The sequence below is a fragment of the Myotis nattereri genome (assembly GCF_964212035.1).
Source record: "Myotis nattereri genome assembly, chromosome: 7".
Lineage (NCBI taxonomy): Eukaryota > Metazoa > Chordata > Mammalia > Chiroptera > Vespertilionidae > Myotis > Myotis nattereri.
Genome location: NC_138082.1, coordinates 47,496,158 through 47,512,723, shown reverse-complemented (window position 1 = coordinate 47,512,723; position 16,566 = coordinate 47,496,158). Strand labels below are relative to the sequence as shown.

The 16,566-nt window shown below is 41.0% G+C and overlaps 1 protein-coding gene across 1 annotated transcript in view; it reads right to left on the bottom strand.

Annotated features, from left to right (window-relative positions):
* Positions 1-206: 206 nt before the first annotated feature.
* Positions 207-16,566, bottom strand: part of CFAP210 (cilia and flagella associated protein 210) — a 32,251-nt gene continuing 15,891 nt past the window's right edge. The window contains exons 7-9 of the mRNA XM_081095517.1: positions 14,244-14,436; positions 13,171-13,335; positions 207-739 (exon numbers count right to left, since the gene is read on the bottom strand). Of these exons, the coding sequence (XP_080951643.1) occupies positions 395-739; positions 13,171-13,335; positions 14,244-14,436 (703 nt within the window). The 3' untranslated portion in view covers positions 207-394. The remainder of the gene's footprint in view (positions 740-13,170; positions 13,336-14,243; positions 14,437-16,566) is intronic.

Sequence of the window (16,566 nt, the reverse complement as noted above, 5' to 3'; positions counted from 1 at the left end):
CAGTATGATTCCATTTATATGAAATATCCAAATAGGCAAAACCACAAAGCAGATTAGTGGTTGCCAGGGGCTATGGAGAGGGGGAGATGAGGAGTGACTGCTTAATAGGTACAGGGTTTCCATTTGAGCAATGAAAAGGTTCTGGAACTTGATAATTGTAATGGTTATACAATATTATGAATATAAATGCCACTGAACACATTTTTAAGTGACTAAAATACATTTTATTATGTGTATATATTTTTTATCAAAAATGAATTAACCTTCGATGGTGAAGATCCAACATAATTGTACTTAGATGAAGAACAGCTTTATTAAATTATAAGCAAGTAATTCACTTACATTTGGAGCTTATAGTATTGGATACAATTTAGTCTCTCAAACAAACTTTTTCCTACAATGTAAAACCTAGCCTTCCCTTAGACTTTTGAAAATTATTATATTTTGATCCCTGCAAATTATAAGAAGGGAGCTGGACTCCAGTGAAATCATTTGTCTGATAGCTAGGTCTTAATCCACCTCTGTTTGTAAGAACTGGTCCATGGCCACCTCCAGGTCCTCTCTGTACAGATTTTACAAGAGGATAAATATGTTTATTTGTTGATTCAGACTCAAATTTAATTACTTCCCTGGCATAATCTTGAAATTGTCTCTCCTTTCCAGCCATAAGTTCTTCAGTAAGTCTGCAATACTCCAGAACGTCTTCTTTTGCTTGTTTTGCATTAAACTTATTTTTGGCCTATTGAGGAAAGAAAGTACAATTCCATATTGGTAAGTAAGACCAACTTTCTAAACATAGCATTAGAAGTTGTAGATAGACTTTTCTAAACTCATTGATATTTGACAAGTTCTGACTTAACAACTGCATACTATAATTTATTTCAGAAACTTTCCAATGTATTTCACAATATCATCATCCTCAAAAGTCATGACTCAATGAAACTTACCTTAATAGCCTTTTGTGATGATACATCTTCAAACAATACAGCAAAACAGTTAAAGGCATGAAATTTAGATAAAATCAAATAAGTTTAGAATCCTGTTTCTATCAATTAATAAAGTGTACTCTGGCAGGTGTAGAAGGCATACCAATCACTGTCCCTACCCATCCACTATTTTGAAGGAACTAACTCAAACCCACTCTCCTAAGTCATCCCAGTATACCATGTGCCACAGACATATAAGATTAAATTGTCAGTGACTATCTGAGCTAAGTTAAACCAACTACATGCTCTGTTTCCCAATAATTTGAAGTTGGAACAAGTGACATTTATCAACGTAGGTTGATCAGTTGCTGTGTGGAGTAAGTACGCTAAGCTATCTACCAAAAGCCAATTTACCAACATTTCATAAATTTTTTTTCTTGTAACTTCATAAAAATGCTCCTTTATATTATACTATAGGACCAGTGCACAGATTCGTGCACCAGTGGATTCCCTCGGCCTGGCCTGTGGGAATCCGGCCAAAACCGGCTCTCCAACATCCCCTGAGAGGTCCTGGATTGTGATAGGGTGCAGGCCAGGCTGAGGGACCACACCGATACACAATTGGGGCCAGAGAGGGACTATGGGAGGGTTCCAGGGTGTGTCCGGCCCTTTTCGCCCAGTCCTGATCAGCTGGATCCCAGCAGCAAGGTAACCTACCAGGGAGCATCTGCCCCCTGGCAGTCAGTGCGCATCATAGCGACTAGTCGAATGGTTGAACAAGCGGTCGGACATTTAGCATATTAGGCTTTTATTATATAGGATGTGATTATAATGACTTTTAAAGATTTCTTTGTAGTTTTGGCTGACAATTTTTTCATTTTGTTTTCTCTGTGGCATTTTTTAAAAATGCTGAGTTGGCAAAAAAAATTGAGTGATTTTTGTATACTTAAGAACAGGGGTCCTCAAACTTTTTAAACTGGGGGCCAGTTCACTGTCCCTCAGACTGTTGGAGGGCCGGACTATAGTTTAAAAAAAAACGATGAACGAATTCCTATGCACACTGCACATATCTTATTTTGAAGTAAAAAAACAAAACGGGAACAAATACAATATTTGTATTTGCATGTGGCCTGCGGGCCGTAGTTTGAGGACCCCTGCTTAAGAATATATTTTAGTATTCAAAAAATATTTTTCAAAATCAATAACCAATACTTAAGCATAAAATAGTAGCTCAAACCTGATATCTACTATAAATTGAAATTTATAAGGAAACTAGAGGCCTGATACACAAATTCGTGCAAGGGGCTCAGCCCTCGCAGCCCTGGCTTCATCCAGAAGGTCATCCAGACAGTTGTCGGGAAGGATGTCCAGATGGTCATTTTGCTGTTCAGTCTAATTAGCATATCAGCTCTTTATTATATAGATAGAGCAACTATATGAATATAGAAAGCACATTTTTATTACTGAGTGCTGCATTTAAAAATTAAAGCTTATATGTTAAATTGGTGATAAACTACCAGAAGCTTGACAAAATATAAAATTACACTCAATAAGTATTTTTTTAAGTCAGAAAAAGCTATAAATTGTCTTCTAAATGTGGGATCTTAACTAGCAGCAGTTGAGATATGTTGATTTGGTGGTTTGTAGAAAGATATTGAGGGAACAGGGAGAAACATTTAAAGTACAATGGAAGAGATTGGAGAACCAAGATGGCGGCATAAGGTATAAACCTGTGTGTGCTGCCTCCCATAACAACCTTGAAACTACAACTATAAGACAAAACAGCTATCATCCAGAACCATGGGAAAGCTGGCCGAGTGGAAGTTCTACAACTAGAAGGAAAGAAAAAAGTGCATTGAGACCGGGTAGGAGGTGCAAAGGCACCAAGAACAGAGGTACAAAGGCACGCAGGAGGCAGCTGCACCTGGGTGCGTGGTTTTTCTCAATCGGAAGGGGATACAAGCTCTCAAATGCACTGAATTCATTTATGGTGAGACTCTGGGTTCCCAGACTCCTACGGGGAGAAACTGGACTGTTTTGCAGGGGGTCGGAAAGTGAGGGTGACTTTCTCGCAGAGCTGCATGCAGGGATCATTGTTGCTGTGGGGGCGCAGGACTCAGGGTCACAGAGGGACTCGGGAACACAGACGCGGAGTCACGGAGATGGCTGACGACAGCCATTGCTGTTTGCTCTGCCCTAGTGATTCTCTGAGATCCCGCCCCACTCAATTTACATCCCCATCCAAGCTGTGCGCAGCAGCGCAAAGGAATCACCTGAGCTTTTGCAGCCTAACCTAACAAACTGCAGCTGGGTCAGAGAGCTCCAAAACTTCCAAACCCCAAACAAAGAGGAGAAATCTGCTGATATCGCTGTAGCTCCTGCTGGGTGGACTCACACAGTGGTTGACTTGGAGATCCAGGAGCCAGGGTACCCCTGGTCAGCTACCAGATTTCAACTCCTCACAACCATAAGGGACACACTCAAGAAGCAGACTCACTGAGCACCAAAGCCCCACTGAAGCAAGTCCTACCCCATAATGGTGTCTCCAGCACAACAGCAGTTCTTCCACTGTAGACTGCTGGTCCTCGCAGTCAGCCAAAAATGCAGAGAAAGAAACATGTCACAAATGAAACAAATGGAGGAAAGCAAACTAACGGAAGACATAGAGTTCAAAACCACAGTTATAAGGTTACTCAAGAATCTTCTATGAACCTCTGAGGAACTTAGTGAGACCTTCAAGGATCTTAATGAGAATACCAAAAAAATGGAAAAGGACCAGTCAGAAATTAAACATACACTGACTAAAATAAAGAATATTATACAGAGATCCAGCAGCAGACTAGAGGATTGCAAGAATCAAGTCAAAGATTTGAAATACAAAGAAGCAGAAAAACACCCATCTGGAAAAACAAAATGAAAAAAGAATCCAAAAATATGAAGATAGTGTGAGGAGCCTCTGGGACAACTTCAAGCATACCAACATCCGAATTATGGGGGTGCCAGAAGAAGAGAGAGAGCAAGATACTGAAAGCCTATTAGAAGAAATCATGACAGAAAACTTCCCCTACCTGCTAAAAGAAATAGACTTACAAGTCCAGGAAGTGAAGAGAACCCCAAACAAAAGGAATCCAAAGAGGACCACACCAAGACACATCATAATTAAAATGCCAAGAGCAAAAGACAAAGAGAGAATCTTAAAAGCAGCAAGAGAAAAACAGTTAGTTACCTAAAAGGGAGTACCCATACGACTGTCAGCTGATTTCTCAACAGAAACCATGCAAGCCTGAAGGGAGTGGCAAGAAATATTCAAAGTGATGAATAGCAAGAACCAAGATTATTCTACCCAGCAAAGCTATCATGTAGAATTGAAGGTCAGATAAAGAGCTTCACAGACAAGAAAAAGCTAAAGGATTTCATCACCACCAAACCAGGATTATATGAAATGCTGAAGGATATTCTTTAAGAAGAGGAAGATGAAGAAAAAGGTAAAGATAAAAATTATCAACAACAAAGTGACAACAAATAAATATCTATCAACAAGTGAACCTAAAAATTAAGTCAGAATAAACTGGTGAATATAATAGAAGCAGGGGCATAGAAAGGGAGTGGACTGACAATTCTTGGGGGGAAGGAGATAAGGAGGGTGTGGGAAAAGACTGGACAAAAATCTTACACCTATACGGGGGGTAGGGGAGGCCAGGGGATTGTCAAGGGCGGGGGGGAAAAAGGGACACATATGTAATACCCTTTGTAAGACTGTAAGCAATTAAAAAAAAAAAATCTTACACCTATGGATGAGGACAGTGGCAGGGGGAAAGGGCATGGGGTGGGGTGGGAACCAGGTGGAGGGGAGCTATGGGGGGAAAAAAGAGGAACATCTATAATAATCTGAACAATAAAGATTTATTAATTTTAAAAAAGTACAATGGAAGTAACAATGGAGGGAAGAATTGCATAATGGATCATAGATTGGTACCTCAAATTTGATATGCACTAATTAAGCATTAATAGAAACTCATAGCCGAAACCGGTTTGGCTCAGTGGATAGAGCGTCGGCCTGCGGACTGAAAGGTCCCAGGTTCGATTCCGGTCAAGGGCATTACCTGGGTTGCGGGCACATCCCCAGTAGGAGATGTGCAGGAGGCAGCTGATCAATGTTTCTCTCTCATCGATGTTTCTAACTCTCTATCTCTCTCCCTTCCTCTCTGTAAAAAATCAATAAAGTATATTAAAAAAAAATAGAAACTCATAGAGAAACTTTTAAAATAGTAGTTAAAAAGTAACAACAAGCACTTTTGAAGGATGCAAGAGAGCTAATATTTTGGACACTGGAAAATAAAGTGAAAGAATCAAGTATGTATCCTATCGTTTCCTTAAAAATTGTACCTCAAGGAAACCAAACTGCTGAACTGCTGATCATGAAAAGTTTTTGAAGACATTAACAAATGAATCCGAAGGAAATTGACATTTTGCCACCTCATGAATTAAGAGATTTAGACAATGATCATCAAAGGCTCTTCAAATCACAGAAAGTGAGACAGCAGTCATTAGTACCTTCTAATAGAAGGACACAATATCACCCATGAGGAATTTCAACCCAAAAATTGAATCTAATCTAGATTTTACATCAAATGCAGGGAACACATTAAATTACACCACAGGGATCCAAATGGCAAAAGCCAGATTAATAACTCTAAAAGATAAAAACAAACAAACAGTTTCTTCAACAAACAACAAAAAAAGAACAAATATAATAAAGACAAGGAGGGAGAACTTAAGACAAAAAGAGAGGATGGAGGTGGAGGAGGAGTTATAGATTAAAAGAGACTTTAAAGACATATCAACCAAATAGAATACATGTACCTTATCTGATCCCAATTCAAATAACACAATTTCAAAACTACCCATGAGATAATTTGAGGGGAATTTAAACACTAAGTGTTTATTGTTTTATTTTTTTAATGTATATTTATTGTTGAAAGTATTACAGATGTCCCCCTTTTTTTCCCATTGATCCCCACCCCCGCACTGAATGTTAATTGTTTTAGATATGATAATAGAATTGTGATTATGTTGATTTCTAAAGAGTCCCTGAGTAGTAGAGATACATTCTGAAATATACATTAATAAAATTAGATAATCTCCGATTTGCCCCAAAATAATATGGCAGATCCCACTTCTGGTAATGGCTGCATAAGGAAGTTGGCCAATTTCCCTCCACAGGTAGCAAATTTATTATTAAAAATTATTAAAATCAGCCCTAGCTTGGCTTAGTGGATAGAGTGCTGGCCTACAGACTGGAGGGTCCTGGGTTTGATTCCAGTCAAGGGCACATGCTCAGGTTGCTGGCTTGATCCCCAGTAGGGGGTATGCAGGAGGCAGCCGATTAATGATTCTCTCTCATCGACGTTTCTATCTCTATCTCCCTCTCCTACCTCTCTGAAATAAAAAATATATATTAACATTTTTTTGAAATCAAACATTTCAGAGCCCTAGAAAGTGACCAGATGCGGGTAAATACTTAAGAAGTGTCTTTTCATGAAAAACTGCTGCTAAATCTGGTAAGAACGGCAACTTTATGGCATTCTTGTTTGGAGAGCATTGCTATCTATCCAGCTCAAGTAACGAAAACTTGCAGATTCCATTTGAGTTGAGTGACAATGCTGCTAAAAATTTAAGGGGGAGATTCTGGAGGCAAGACAGTTATAGAAGAATTAAAATAATAAACTCTACAGACATCCATGATTAATTGATAAACTATACATTCACACAGGAGATTCCAGTACGTCTAGCAAAAATTAAAAACCTGGAGGAGATTGTGAATGTTCTGTTCTTTGGAAGGCCATCCTCAACCCACACACAGCTTATGCAGCCGTCGTAAAAGCATTGCTGGTTTAACTTGTCTGAAGATAAACTCTACCCATGTTATTGGTTGACTGTCAATGCCAGTACGGAGAGGAACTTTAGAGAGCCAGACTTAAAAACAAACAAACATTAGCAGAGACTTCAAAGGCTGCCTATTGTGAAGAGAGATTTCATAGCTTGCATCCAGGGAAAGTAACTGCCTACTAAAACAAAGAGCAACCACCCTCAGAACAAAACAGAGTGTACAACATACTCTATACAATGTCAGGTTTTCAATGAAAAATTACTAGACTTGCAAGGAAATAGGAAAGTGTTACATTGTTGTAAGGAAAAAACAGAATTGGCCGAAACCGGTTTGGCTCAATGGATAGAGCGTCGGCCTGCGGACTGAAAGGTCCCAGGTTTGCTTCCGGTCAAGGGCATGTACCTGGGTTGCGGGCACATCCCCAGTGGGAAATGTGCAGGAGGCAGCTGATCGATGTTTCTCTCTCATCGATGTTTCTAACTCTCTATCTCTCTCCCTTCCTCTCTGTAAAATATCAATAAAATATATTTTTTAAAAAACCAACAGAATTGTTCTAAGCAGCATATTGAATTTAACAATTAGATTTCAAAGCAGCTATTATAAACATATTAAAATAATTAAAGGAAATATAGGGAATCTAAATAGAAAAGGAGAAACCACTAAAAAGAACCAAATAGCCGAGGCCGGTTTGGCTCAGTGGATGGAGCGTCGGCCTGCGGATTGGGGGGTCCCGGGTTCAATTCCGGTCAGGGGCATGTGCCTGGGTTGCGGGCATATCCCCAGTGGGAGATGTGCAGGAGGCAGCTGATCAGTGTTTCTCTCTCATCGATGTTTCTAACTCTCTATCTCTCTCCCTTCCTCTCTGTGGAAAATCAATAAAATATATTTTAAAAAAAATAAAAATAAAAATAAATAAAAAGAACCAAATAAAAACTGAGTTGGAAATTCAATAATTGAAATAAAAATGTCACTAGATGTGTTCAATATCAGAATCAGTGAATTTGAAGGTAGACCAATAAAAATTGTCCCATCTGTACAACAGAAAGAAAAAGATTGATGAAAAATGAACAGAACTTCAGAGATCTGTGGTATAATATCAAATGTCTCTTTATATGTGAAAATTGGACCCCTGAGGGGAAAATGATAGAGAGGCAGAAAAAATATTTAAAGAAATAATGGTCAAAAACTTCCCACATTTGGTGATATAAGAGGCACATCCAAGAAGTATCACAAACTCCAAAAAGGATAAACACGAGAAAAACACATCACAGTAAATAGTCTGAGAGCCAAAAATAAAGAGAAAAGTATTAAAATCAAGAGAATAACAACACATCATATATATAGGGACCAACAATATATTTAATAGCAGATTTCTAATCATAAACAATGAAGGCTAGAAGACCCTGAAACAACATATTCAAAATGGAAAATATGACATCCCATAATTTTATATCCAAGGAAATGAAGGTAATATAAATACATTATTTTAAAAAAAACACACAAAAAACACACACAAAAAACCAACTGGCCCTGATCACTGTGGCTCAGTTGGTTGGAGCACTGTCCTGTACACCAAAAGGGGGCGGGTTTGATTCCAGATCAGGGTGCATACTCAGGGTGCAGATTTGATCCCCAGTTGGGGAGTGTGTAGGAGGCAATTGATCAATGTTTTTTTCTTTCTCTTTTCCTCTCTCTCATTCTCTCCCCCCCACTACTTCTCTCTAAAAATCAATAAAAAAAGAAAATCAAAGTGAAGAATTTATTGCTAGCCCATCTGTACTGTAAAACATACTATAGAAAGTCTTTAGGCTGAATAGAAATGGCTAATCCTATATAATAAAAGGGAATATGCAAATTGACCTTAATGGCAGAACAGCTGGTCGCTATGATATGCATTGACCACCAGGGGCAGATGCTCAACGCAGGAGCTGCCCCCTGGTGGTCAGTGTTCTCCCACAGGGGGAGCTCCACTCAGCCACAAGCCGGGCTCATAGCTGGGACAGCAGCAGTGGTGGCAGGAGCCTCTCCTGCCTCCTCTGCAGTGCTAAGGATGTCTAACTTTGGCTTAGCCAAAGTCGGACATCCCCTGACGTCTCCCGGGCTCCCAGAGGGATGTCAATCAATGATTCTCTCTCAGCATCAATGTTTCTCTCTCTCCCTCTCTCTCTTCCTCTCTCTTCCTCTCTGAAATCAATGAAAAATATATATAATATATATATATTTTTTAAACCCAACAACAAAAAACCCAGAAAACAATTTGTTGGAATTTGGAGAAATTGGAACCCTTGAACATTGCTGGTGGGAATGTAGAAAGGTACGGCTGCTATAGAAAACAGTACAATGGTTCTAAAAATAAACTAAATATAGAATTACCATGTAACCCAGCAATTCCACTTCTGGGTATGTAAACAAAAGAACTGAAAGAAGAAACTCAAACAGATATTTGTATACCAATGTGCACAGAAGCATTCTTTGCAATAGCCAAAAGATGGAAACAACCCAAATCTATTGATGGATATATGGATAAACAAAATGCAGTATACATGTACAATGGAATGTTATTCAGCCTTAATAAGAATGAAACTGAGCCATAGCTGGTTTAGCTCAGTGGATAGAACTTTGGCCTGTGGACCAAAAGGTCCCGGGTTTGATTCCAGTCAAGGGCACATGTCTTGGTTGTAGGCACCTCCCTGGCCCAGGCCTAGGAGGCAACCAATCGATGTGTTTCTCTCACATCGATGTTTCTCTCTCTCTTTCCCTCTCTCTTCCACTTTCCCTAAAAATCAATGGAAAAATATCCTTTGGTGAGGATTAACCAATACAAAACAAAACAAAAGAATGAAACTGACATATGTGGCAACATGAATGAACCTTGAAGACGTTATGCTAAGTGAGATAAGATAACAAAAGGACAAATATTGTATGATTGCACTAATATAAGGTACCTGGAATAATCGTATTAATAGAAACAGAAAATAGAACAGTGGTTACCAGAGGCTGGAAGGGAGAATAGAGAGTTCTGTTTAATGGATAAAACAGTAAATTTTATATTATATATATTTTACCACATTAAAAAACAAGTTAAAAATCAACAATAAGAAATCAAACAACCCAATCAAATAATTAACAAAAGATTTGAATAAACACTTCACAAAAGAAGGCACACATATAGTTAAGAAGACATGAAAAGATGTTCAATATTTTTAGTCATTAGGGAAATGCATAACACCACCATGAAACATCACTACACTATAATAGTCTAAATCAAAAGATAGTACTAAGTGATAGGATATGGAGCAAGTTGTCTTCATATATGTTGTTGGTAGGAATGGAAAATGGTACAGCCATTTTGTAAGACAGTTTTTAGTTACAAATGATTGCATGCCAGGTCCTTCATACATGTTCTAAAATTTCTGGTACTCACTTTAGATGTGAAACCTGTAAGATCCCAATCAATATAATTTCTGAGTAACTAGAGGCCCAGTGCACAAATTTGTGCACATTGAAAGGAAATTAATTAGAAGGTGGCCAGCGGGGCAGGACTGGGCTAGATGGGCCGGACACGCCCTGGAGCCAACCTCTCACCATCCCTCCATGGCCGGCTGCACGTGGGGTGGCACCGGGGCATGAAGGGTGTCTGCGGAATAAGCAGGGTGCCTCCAGCAGGTGGGGTCCCTCAGCCTAGCCTATGGGGATTGGGTCGAAACCGGCAGTCCAACATCCCCCCCCCCCGAGGAGTCCCATAGTTACAAGAGGGCACTCTGCAAACTTGCTGTCACTCAGCACCTCCTGCATTGAGCGTCTGCCCCCTGGTGGTCAGTGCGCATCATACCAACCAGCTGGTTGGCCAATTGGCCAGTTGCTTAGTCTATTATATATATACTAGAGGCCCGGTGCACAAAAATTTGTGCACTCGGGGGGGAGGGGAGTCCCTCAGCCCGGCATGTGCCCTCTCGCAGTCTGGGACCCCACAGGAGATAACGACCTGCTGGCTTCGGCCTGCTCCCAAGTGGCAGAGGGCAGGCCCAATCCCTAGGTGCAGCCCCTGGTCGGGCTCAGAGCAGGGCCGAATGGGGAGTTGGGGCGCCGCCCCCTGTCATGCACAGAGCAGGGTAATCGGGAGGTTGTGATGCCACCCTCAGTCACACACAGAGCAGGGCCGATCAGGGGGTTGGGGCGCCTTCCCCTGTCACGAACAGAGCAGGGCGGATAGGGAGGTTGTGGCCCCGCCCCCTGTCACACACAGAGCCACAGGGCGATCAGGGGGTTTGGGCGCTGCCCCCTGTCACGCTGATCCCAGTGCTGGGAGGCCTCACGGCTCCGCTGATTCCGGTGCTGGGAGGCATGTTACCCTTTTACTATATAGGGTAGAGGCCTGGTGCATGGGTGGGTGCCGGCTGGTTTGCCCTGAAGGGTGTCCTGGATCAGGGTGGGGGTCCCCACTGGGGTGCCTGGCCAGCCTAGGTGAGGGGATGATGGCTGTTTGCAGCTGGTCACACACCCTTCAGGGTGGGGGTCCCCACTGGAGTGCCTGGCCAGTCTGGGTGAGGGGCTGAGGGCTGTTTTCAGGCTGGGGGTGACTGAAGCTCCCAACCGCTCCTTTTTTTCTTTTTCTTTTTTATTCTCGGCCAGCTTTAGCTTTGAGGCTTGGCTCCAGCTCTTAGGCCTCCGCTGCTGAAAGTAGGTTTCTGGCCTTTGCTTACAATGTTGCGATCCTGCTGGCTGAAGCCTGGAGACTAAAGCAGGTTTCTGGGGTTTTGGTTAGCTTCTATATTTGTTACATAGTTGCTTAGAGTTGCAGCTCAGAGGCCTGCAGCGGCAGGCGGGGAATGTTGGAGTCCTCTATCACTGAAGCAAGCAAGCCTCATGTTAGTTTCAAGCTGCCTGGCTGCCAGCCGCCATGTTGGCTGGCAGTTAATTTGCATATTGCCCTGATTAGCCAATGGGAAGGGTAGCGGTCGTACGCCAATTACCATGTTTCTCTTTTATTAGATAGGACTAGAGGCCTGTTGCACGAAAAGATTCGTGCAATTGGCCTTCCCTTCCCCTGGCTGCCGGCACCAGTTTTCCTCCAGCACCCAGCACCCAGGCCTTTGCTGCTACAGCCGGAGCCTCCTTCAGCACCTTCGCTGCTCTGGCCAGAGCTGCCTTCAGTGCCTTTGTTGCTCCGCTTCGTGCCTACATATGCAAATTAACCACCATCTTTGTTGGTGGTTAATTTGCATATCTCACTGATTAGCCAATGGGAGGCGTAGCGAAGGTATGGTCAGTTACTCTGTTTGTTTATTATTAGATTAGATACTAGAGGCCCAGTGCACGAAATCGTGCACGGGGGCGAGGGTCACTCAGCCCAGCCTGCACCCTCTCACAATCTGGGACTGCTGGCTCCTGACTGCTCACCTGCCTGCCAGCCTGATCACCCCTAACTGCCTCTGCCTGTGGCCTTATCTCCCCTAACTGCCCCCCTGCTGGCCTGGTCACCCCTAAGTGCCCCCCGCCAGCCTGGTCACCCCCAACTGCCCCCTCCCACCAGACTTGTCATCCCCAACTGCCTCCCTGCTGGCCTGGTCACCCCACGCAACCTGCTGTTCAGTCGTTTGGTCATCTCTCACTAATCCCCCTGCTGGCCTGCTGTTCAGTTGTTTGGTTGTCCCTCACTGCCCCCCCTGCTGGGCTGGTCACCCCATGCAGCCTGCTGTTCGGTCGTTACTGTGACGACGTCCTAGACAATTTGCATATTCCTCTATTATTAGTATAGACTAGAGGCCCGATGCACGAAAATTCATGCACTCAGGGGTTTCCCTCAGCCTAGCCTGCACCCTCTTGCAGTCCAGAAACCCTTGGGGGATGTCCACCTGTCAGTTTAGGCCCACTCCCCAAGGGAGCGGGGCTAAGTTGGCAGTTGGACATTCCTCTGGTAGCCCAGGAGCCCTCAGGGGATGTTCAACTAATGGCTTGGACCTGCTCCCTGCGAGGAGTGGGCCTAAGCTGTCAGTTGGACATCCTTAGTGCTACTGCGGAAGCGGGAGAGACCCCCCGCACTGCCGCTGTGCTGGCCAGCCATGAGCCAGCTTCTGGCTGAGCAGTGCTCCCTCTGTGGGAGCGCACTGACCACCAGGGGCCAGCTCCTGCATTGAGCATCTGCCCTCTGGTGGTCAGTGCGCGTCATAGCGACCAGTTGTTCCGGTTGTTCCACCATTAGGGTCAATTTGCATATTACCCTTTTATTATATAGGGTTGTGTCATAATGACCAGCTGATCTCACTTGTCAAAGGAATCTGCTTTGGAAAGAAAACTCGCATGAACTCTGTTTACATAGTTATTACTAAAATAAGTATAAACAGGAATAATTACCATTTGCTGAATATGGGCATCTTGAACTTCAAGACGTTCTTTATCACTTTTGCGTTTTTTCTCCTTTTCATGCTCATAGAAAATCTGGTCCGCTTTCATGACAGCCAGCAAATGTTCTTTATCCTCAATTTTTCTTTGTCTTTCTTCTTCTGCTTTGTTTTTCATCTAGATGTTAAAAGGTAAAGGAAAACACTAAACTATGTTCAGCAACCACTGCTCTCTAAAGAAGGCACGATCAGAAAGCTCCAAGCAGAAAGTCAGCCCAGAGCAATGCAAGGGCGGAAAATTGTATGCACCTAGGCTCATCCCGATGTGGACAGTTTATCTCCCAAATATCAGGACACACAACGACAACTTAAATAGAATGACATTTGTTAAAAAAAAAAAAATACAGGAATAGAAAAAAAGGTAGATCTTCTCACGGTAGGAAAATCTTTGTAGATAAAAAAATTAGTTGCTACAATGTTTATAAATTATCCAACTTAAATATTATGACAGTCATAGAGGAAATAAATTCTGAATAATTAAGAAATACAGAAATGCAATAGGGTAATTTTTGCATTATTTGTCTTGAAAACATTCAAATTCAAAGTATATTAATGAATTAAATGTCTTGTATTTCATACTAATGCAACAACAACAAAAAATAAGGTACCTAGGAATAAATTTAACCAAGGAGATAAAAGACCTGTACTGAGAAAACTATAGGACACTGAAGAAAGACACAGAGGAAGCATATACCGTGTTCATGGACTGGAAGAATTAACATCATTAAAATGTCCATACTACTCAATGCAGTTCCTATTAAAATGCCAATGGCATATTTCACCAAATTAGAACAGAAGAGATTATTACTTTGCATCTATAAATACATTATTTGTAATTGATTGTCATGTTATCTTCTGTTAGAAAGTAAACATGGTCTGATTTCAAGAATACAGGAAGATAATTCATACATTATTTTTCAAATCTCTGATATTTTTTTGTCTGGGATACAGAGGGAGTAGAAAGGACAGTGGGAAGGGCTTACTTTTTTTGGTGTAATTTTTATTTGTCAAAATTAAGTTGCTTACCGCAAAGACTCTATATTCTTCAATCGCTTTTAATTCTGCTTTATTTTTTTCATATTTATCTCTTTCTCTTTTTTCCCATTCAGCCTCAACTTCTTCACTATTTCTAGCAAGAATCATATCTTCATTGTCAAGTTTCTGTTTTATTATTTCACTCAGGAAGTTATTTATTCTTTTTCTACGTTCCTCCATTAGCCTATAACAAAGCAACCATCATGTCAAATCTTCATGAATAGATCTGCTATGGAGTCAGTATAATTTGGAGAGTCAGATATTTTAGTCTTTTACAAGGCAAAAAGGAGCCCCTTTGCCCCTCGCATAAATATTGATTGTTTTAAATGGAAATTATTTTTAATACTTCATTTTTAGAATAAAGTATGCAGTAGTCCCCCCTTTTCTGTGGTTCTGCTTTCTGTGGTTTCAGTTTCCTGTGGTCAACTTCAGTCCAAAAATATTCAATGTAAAATTCCAGAAATAAACAATTTCTATGTTTTAAATTGCACACCATTCTGAGTAGTGTGATGAAATCTCACTCCATCTCACCTGGGACATGAACTACCCTTTGTCCAGCATATCCACGCTGTATACACTACCTTGTACGCTACCTGCCTGTTAGTCACTTAGTGGCCATCTCAGTTAACAGATCAAATACTATCATGTTAGAATACTATGGTATTCTAAAAACCCAACGGGAGTAATGCATATAATATGATCTCGTATATGTGTACATGTGTATCAGAAATAAAGTGTTAAAATTCTCCACAATGAAAAATATTTTTAAATACTTTACTATATTACTCTGTTTACTCTAACATTGAAGGCTTAAGTTATAAAATAAATCAAAGGCCTTTCTTTAAATAAAATACAAAAAAATCTAGTAAAAGTTATCAAATTCTGAATAAATCCATCCTCTTATTATCTGCAAAACTATGGATAAGGGGGAGAAGACTGCCTTATTTTTTAAAGGATTTGGGTCCCGTCCCCCAAAATAAAAAAACACACACACACAACTAACTAACTAAGTAAATAAATAAAAATAAAGGATTGGGGCCCAGCCAGTGTGGTGCAGTGGTTGAGCATCAACCTATGAAACCAGAAGATCACGGTTCGATTCCTGGTCAGGGCATGTGCCTGGGTTGCAGGCTCCATCCCCAGTGTGGGTCATGTAGGAGCCGGTCAATGATTCTCTCTCATCATTGATGTTCATATCACTCTCTCTCCCTCTCCTATCCTCTCTGAAATTAAAAAATATATATTTAAAAATGTATAAAAAATAAAAGATTGGGGCACTTTTATTTAGGATGTTGGGCCAAAAATAAATTTAGATATGACAAATTCACTAAATTACTGAGTGAATTTGCAAAGCAATGTGGCAGAAATTATGAGAAAGAACACAGTGCCTATCCCAAGGTAATTACAATTTAAAGTGGAGAAAAGACATTTGCACAAGTAACTATACAGACAAAGGGCAACTATACAAATGCCACGAGAAAGCTAGAAAATGATATAAGCAAATGAAAAAGAAAATAAAAGAAAAAAAAAGGCTTCATGGAAAAGGTGACATTTCATCTAGGCTTAAAACAATATTTTAACACTTTTATTGATTGCCTGCTATATGCCAGGCACTATTCCAAGTGCTGGAGACTAATAATAAACAAAAACATTAAAAGTCTCTGACCTCATGTAGCTTTTGTTATAGCTAGGGTAGAGGGACAGCAAACAATAAATAATTTAAATAGTGCTAGATCATGCAACCAGGAAAACGAGAGCAATTAAAGGGATAATTCACCATAACTAAGATTTGGAAACAGCCTAAGTGCCCATCAGCAGATGAGTGGATTAAAAAACTGTGGAACATCTACACAATGGAATACTATGCTGCAGTAAAAAAGAAGGAATTCTTACCATTTGCAACAGCCTGGATGGAACTGGAGACCATTATGCTAAGTGAAATAAGCCAGTCAGAGAAAGATAAATATCACATGATCTCATTCATTTATGGAATATAATGAACAACATAAACTGATGAACAAAAACAGATCCAGAGACAGAGAAGCATCAATCAGACGGTCAAACCTCAGAGGGAAGGTAGGGGTGGGTACGGGTAAGGGGGAGAGATCAACCAAAGGACTTGTATGCATGCATATAAGCCTAACCAATGGACACAGACACCAGGGGGGTGAGGGCAAGGCGGGGGGGGGCAATGGGGGGATAAGGACACATATGTAATACCTTAATCAATAAAGAAAAATAAAAAAAATAATAAAAACCAGTGGGTCTAAAAAAAATAAAGGGATAAGCAATGTGGGGGTGGGGGTGGGGTTGT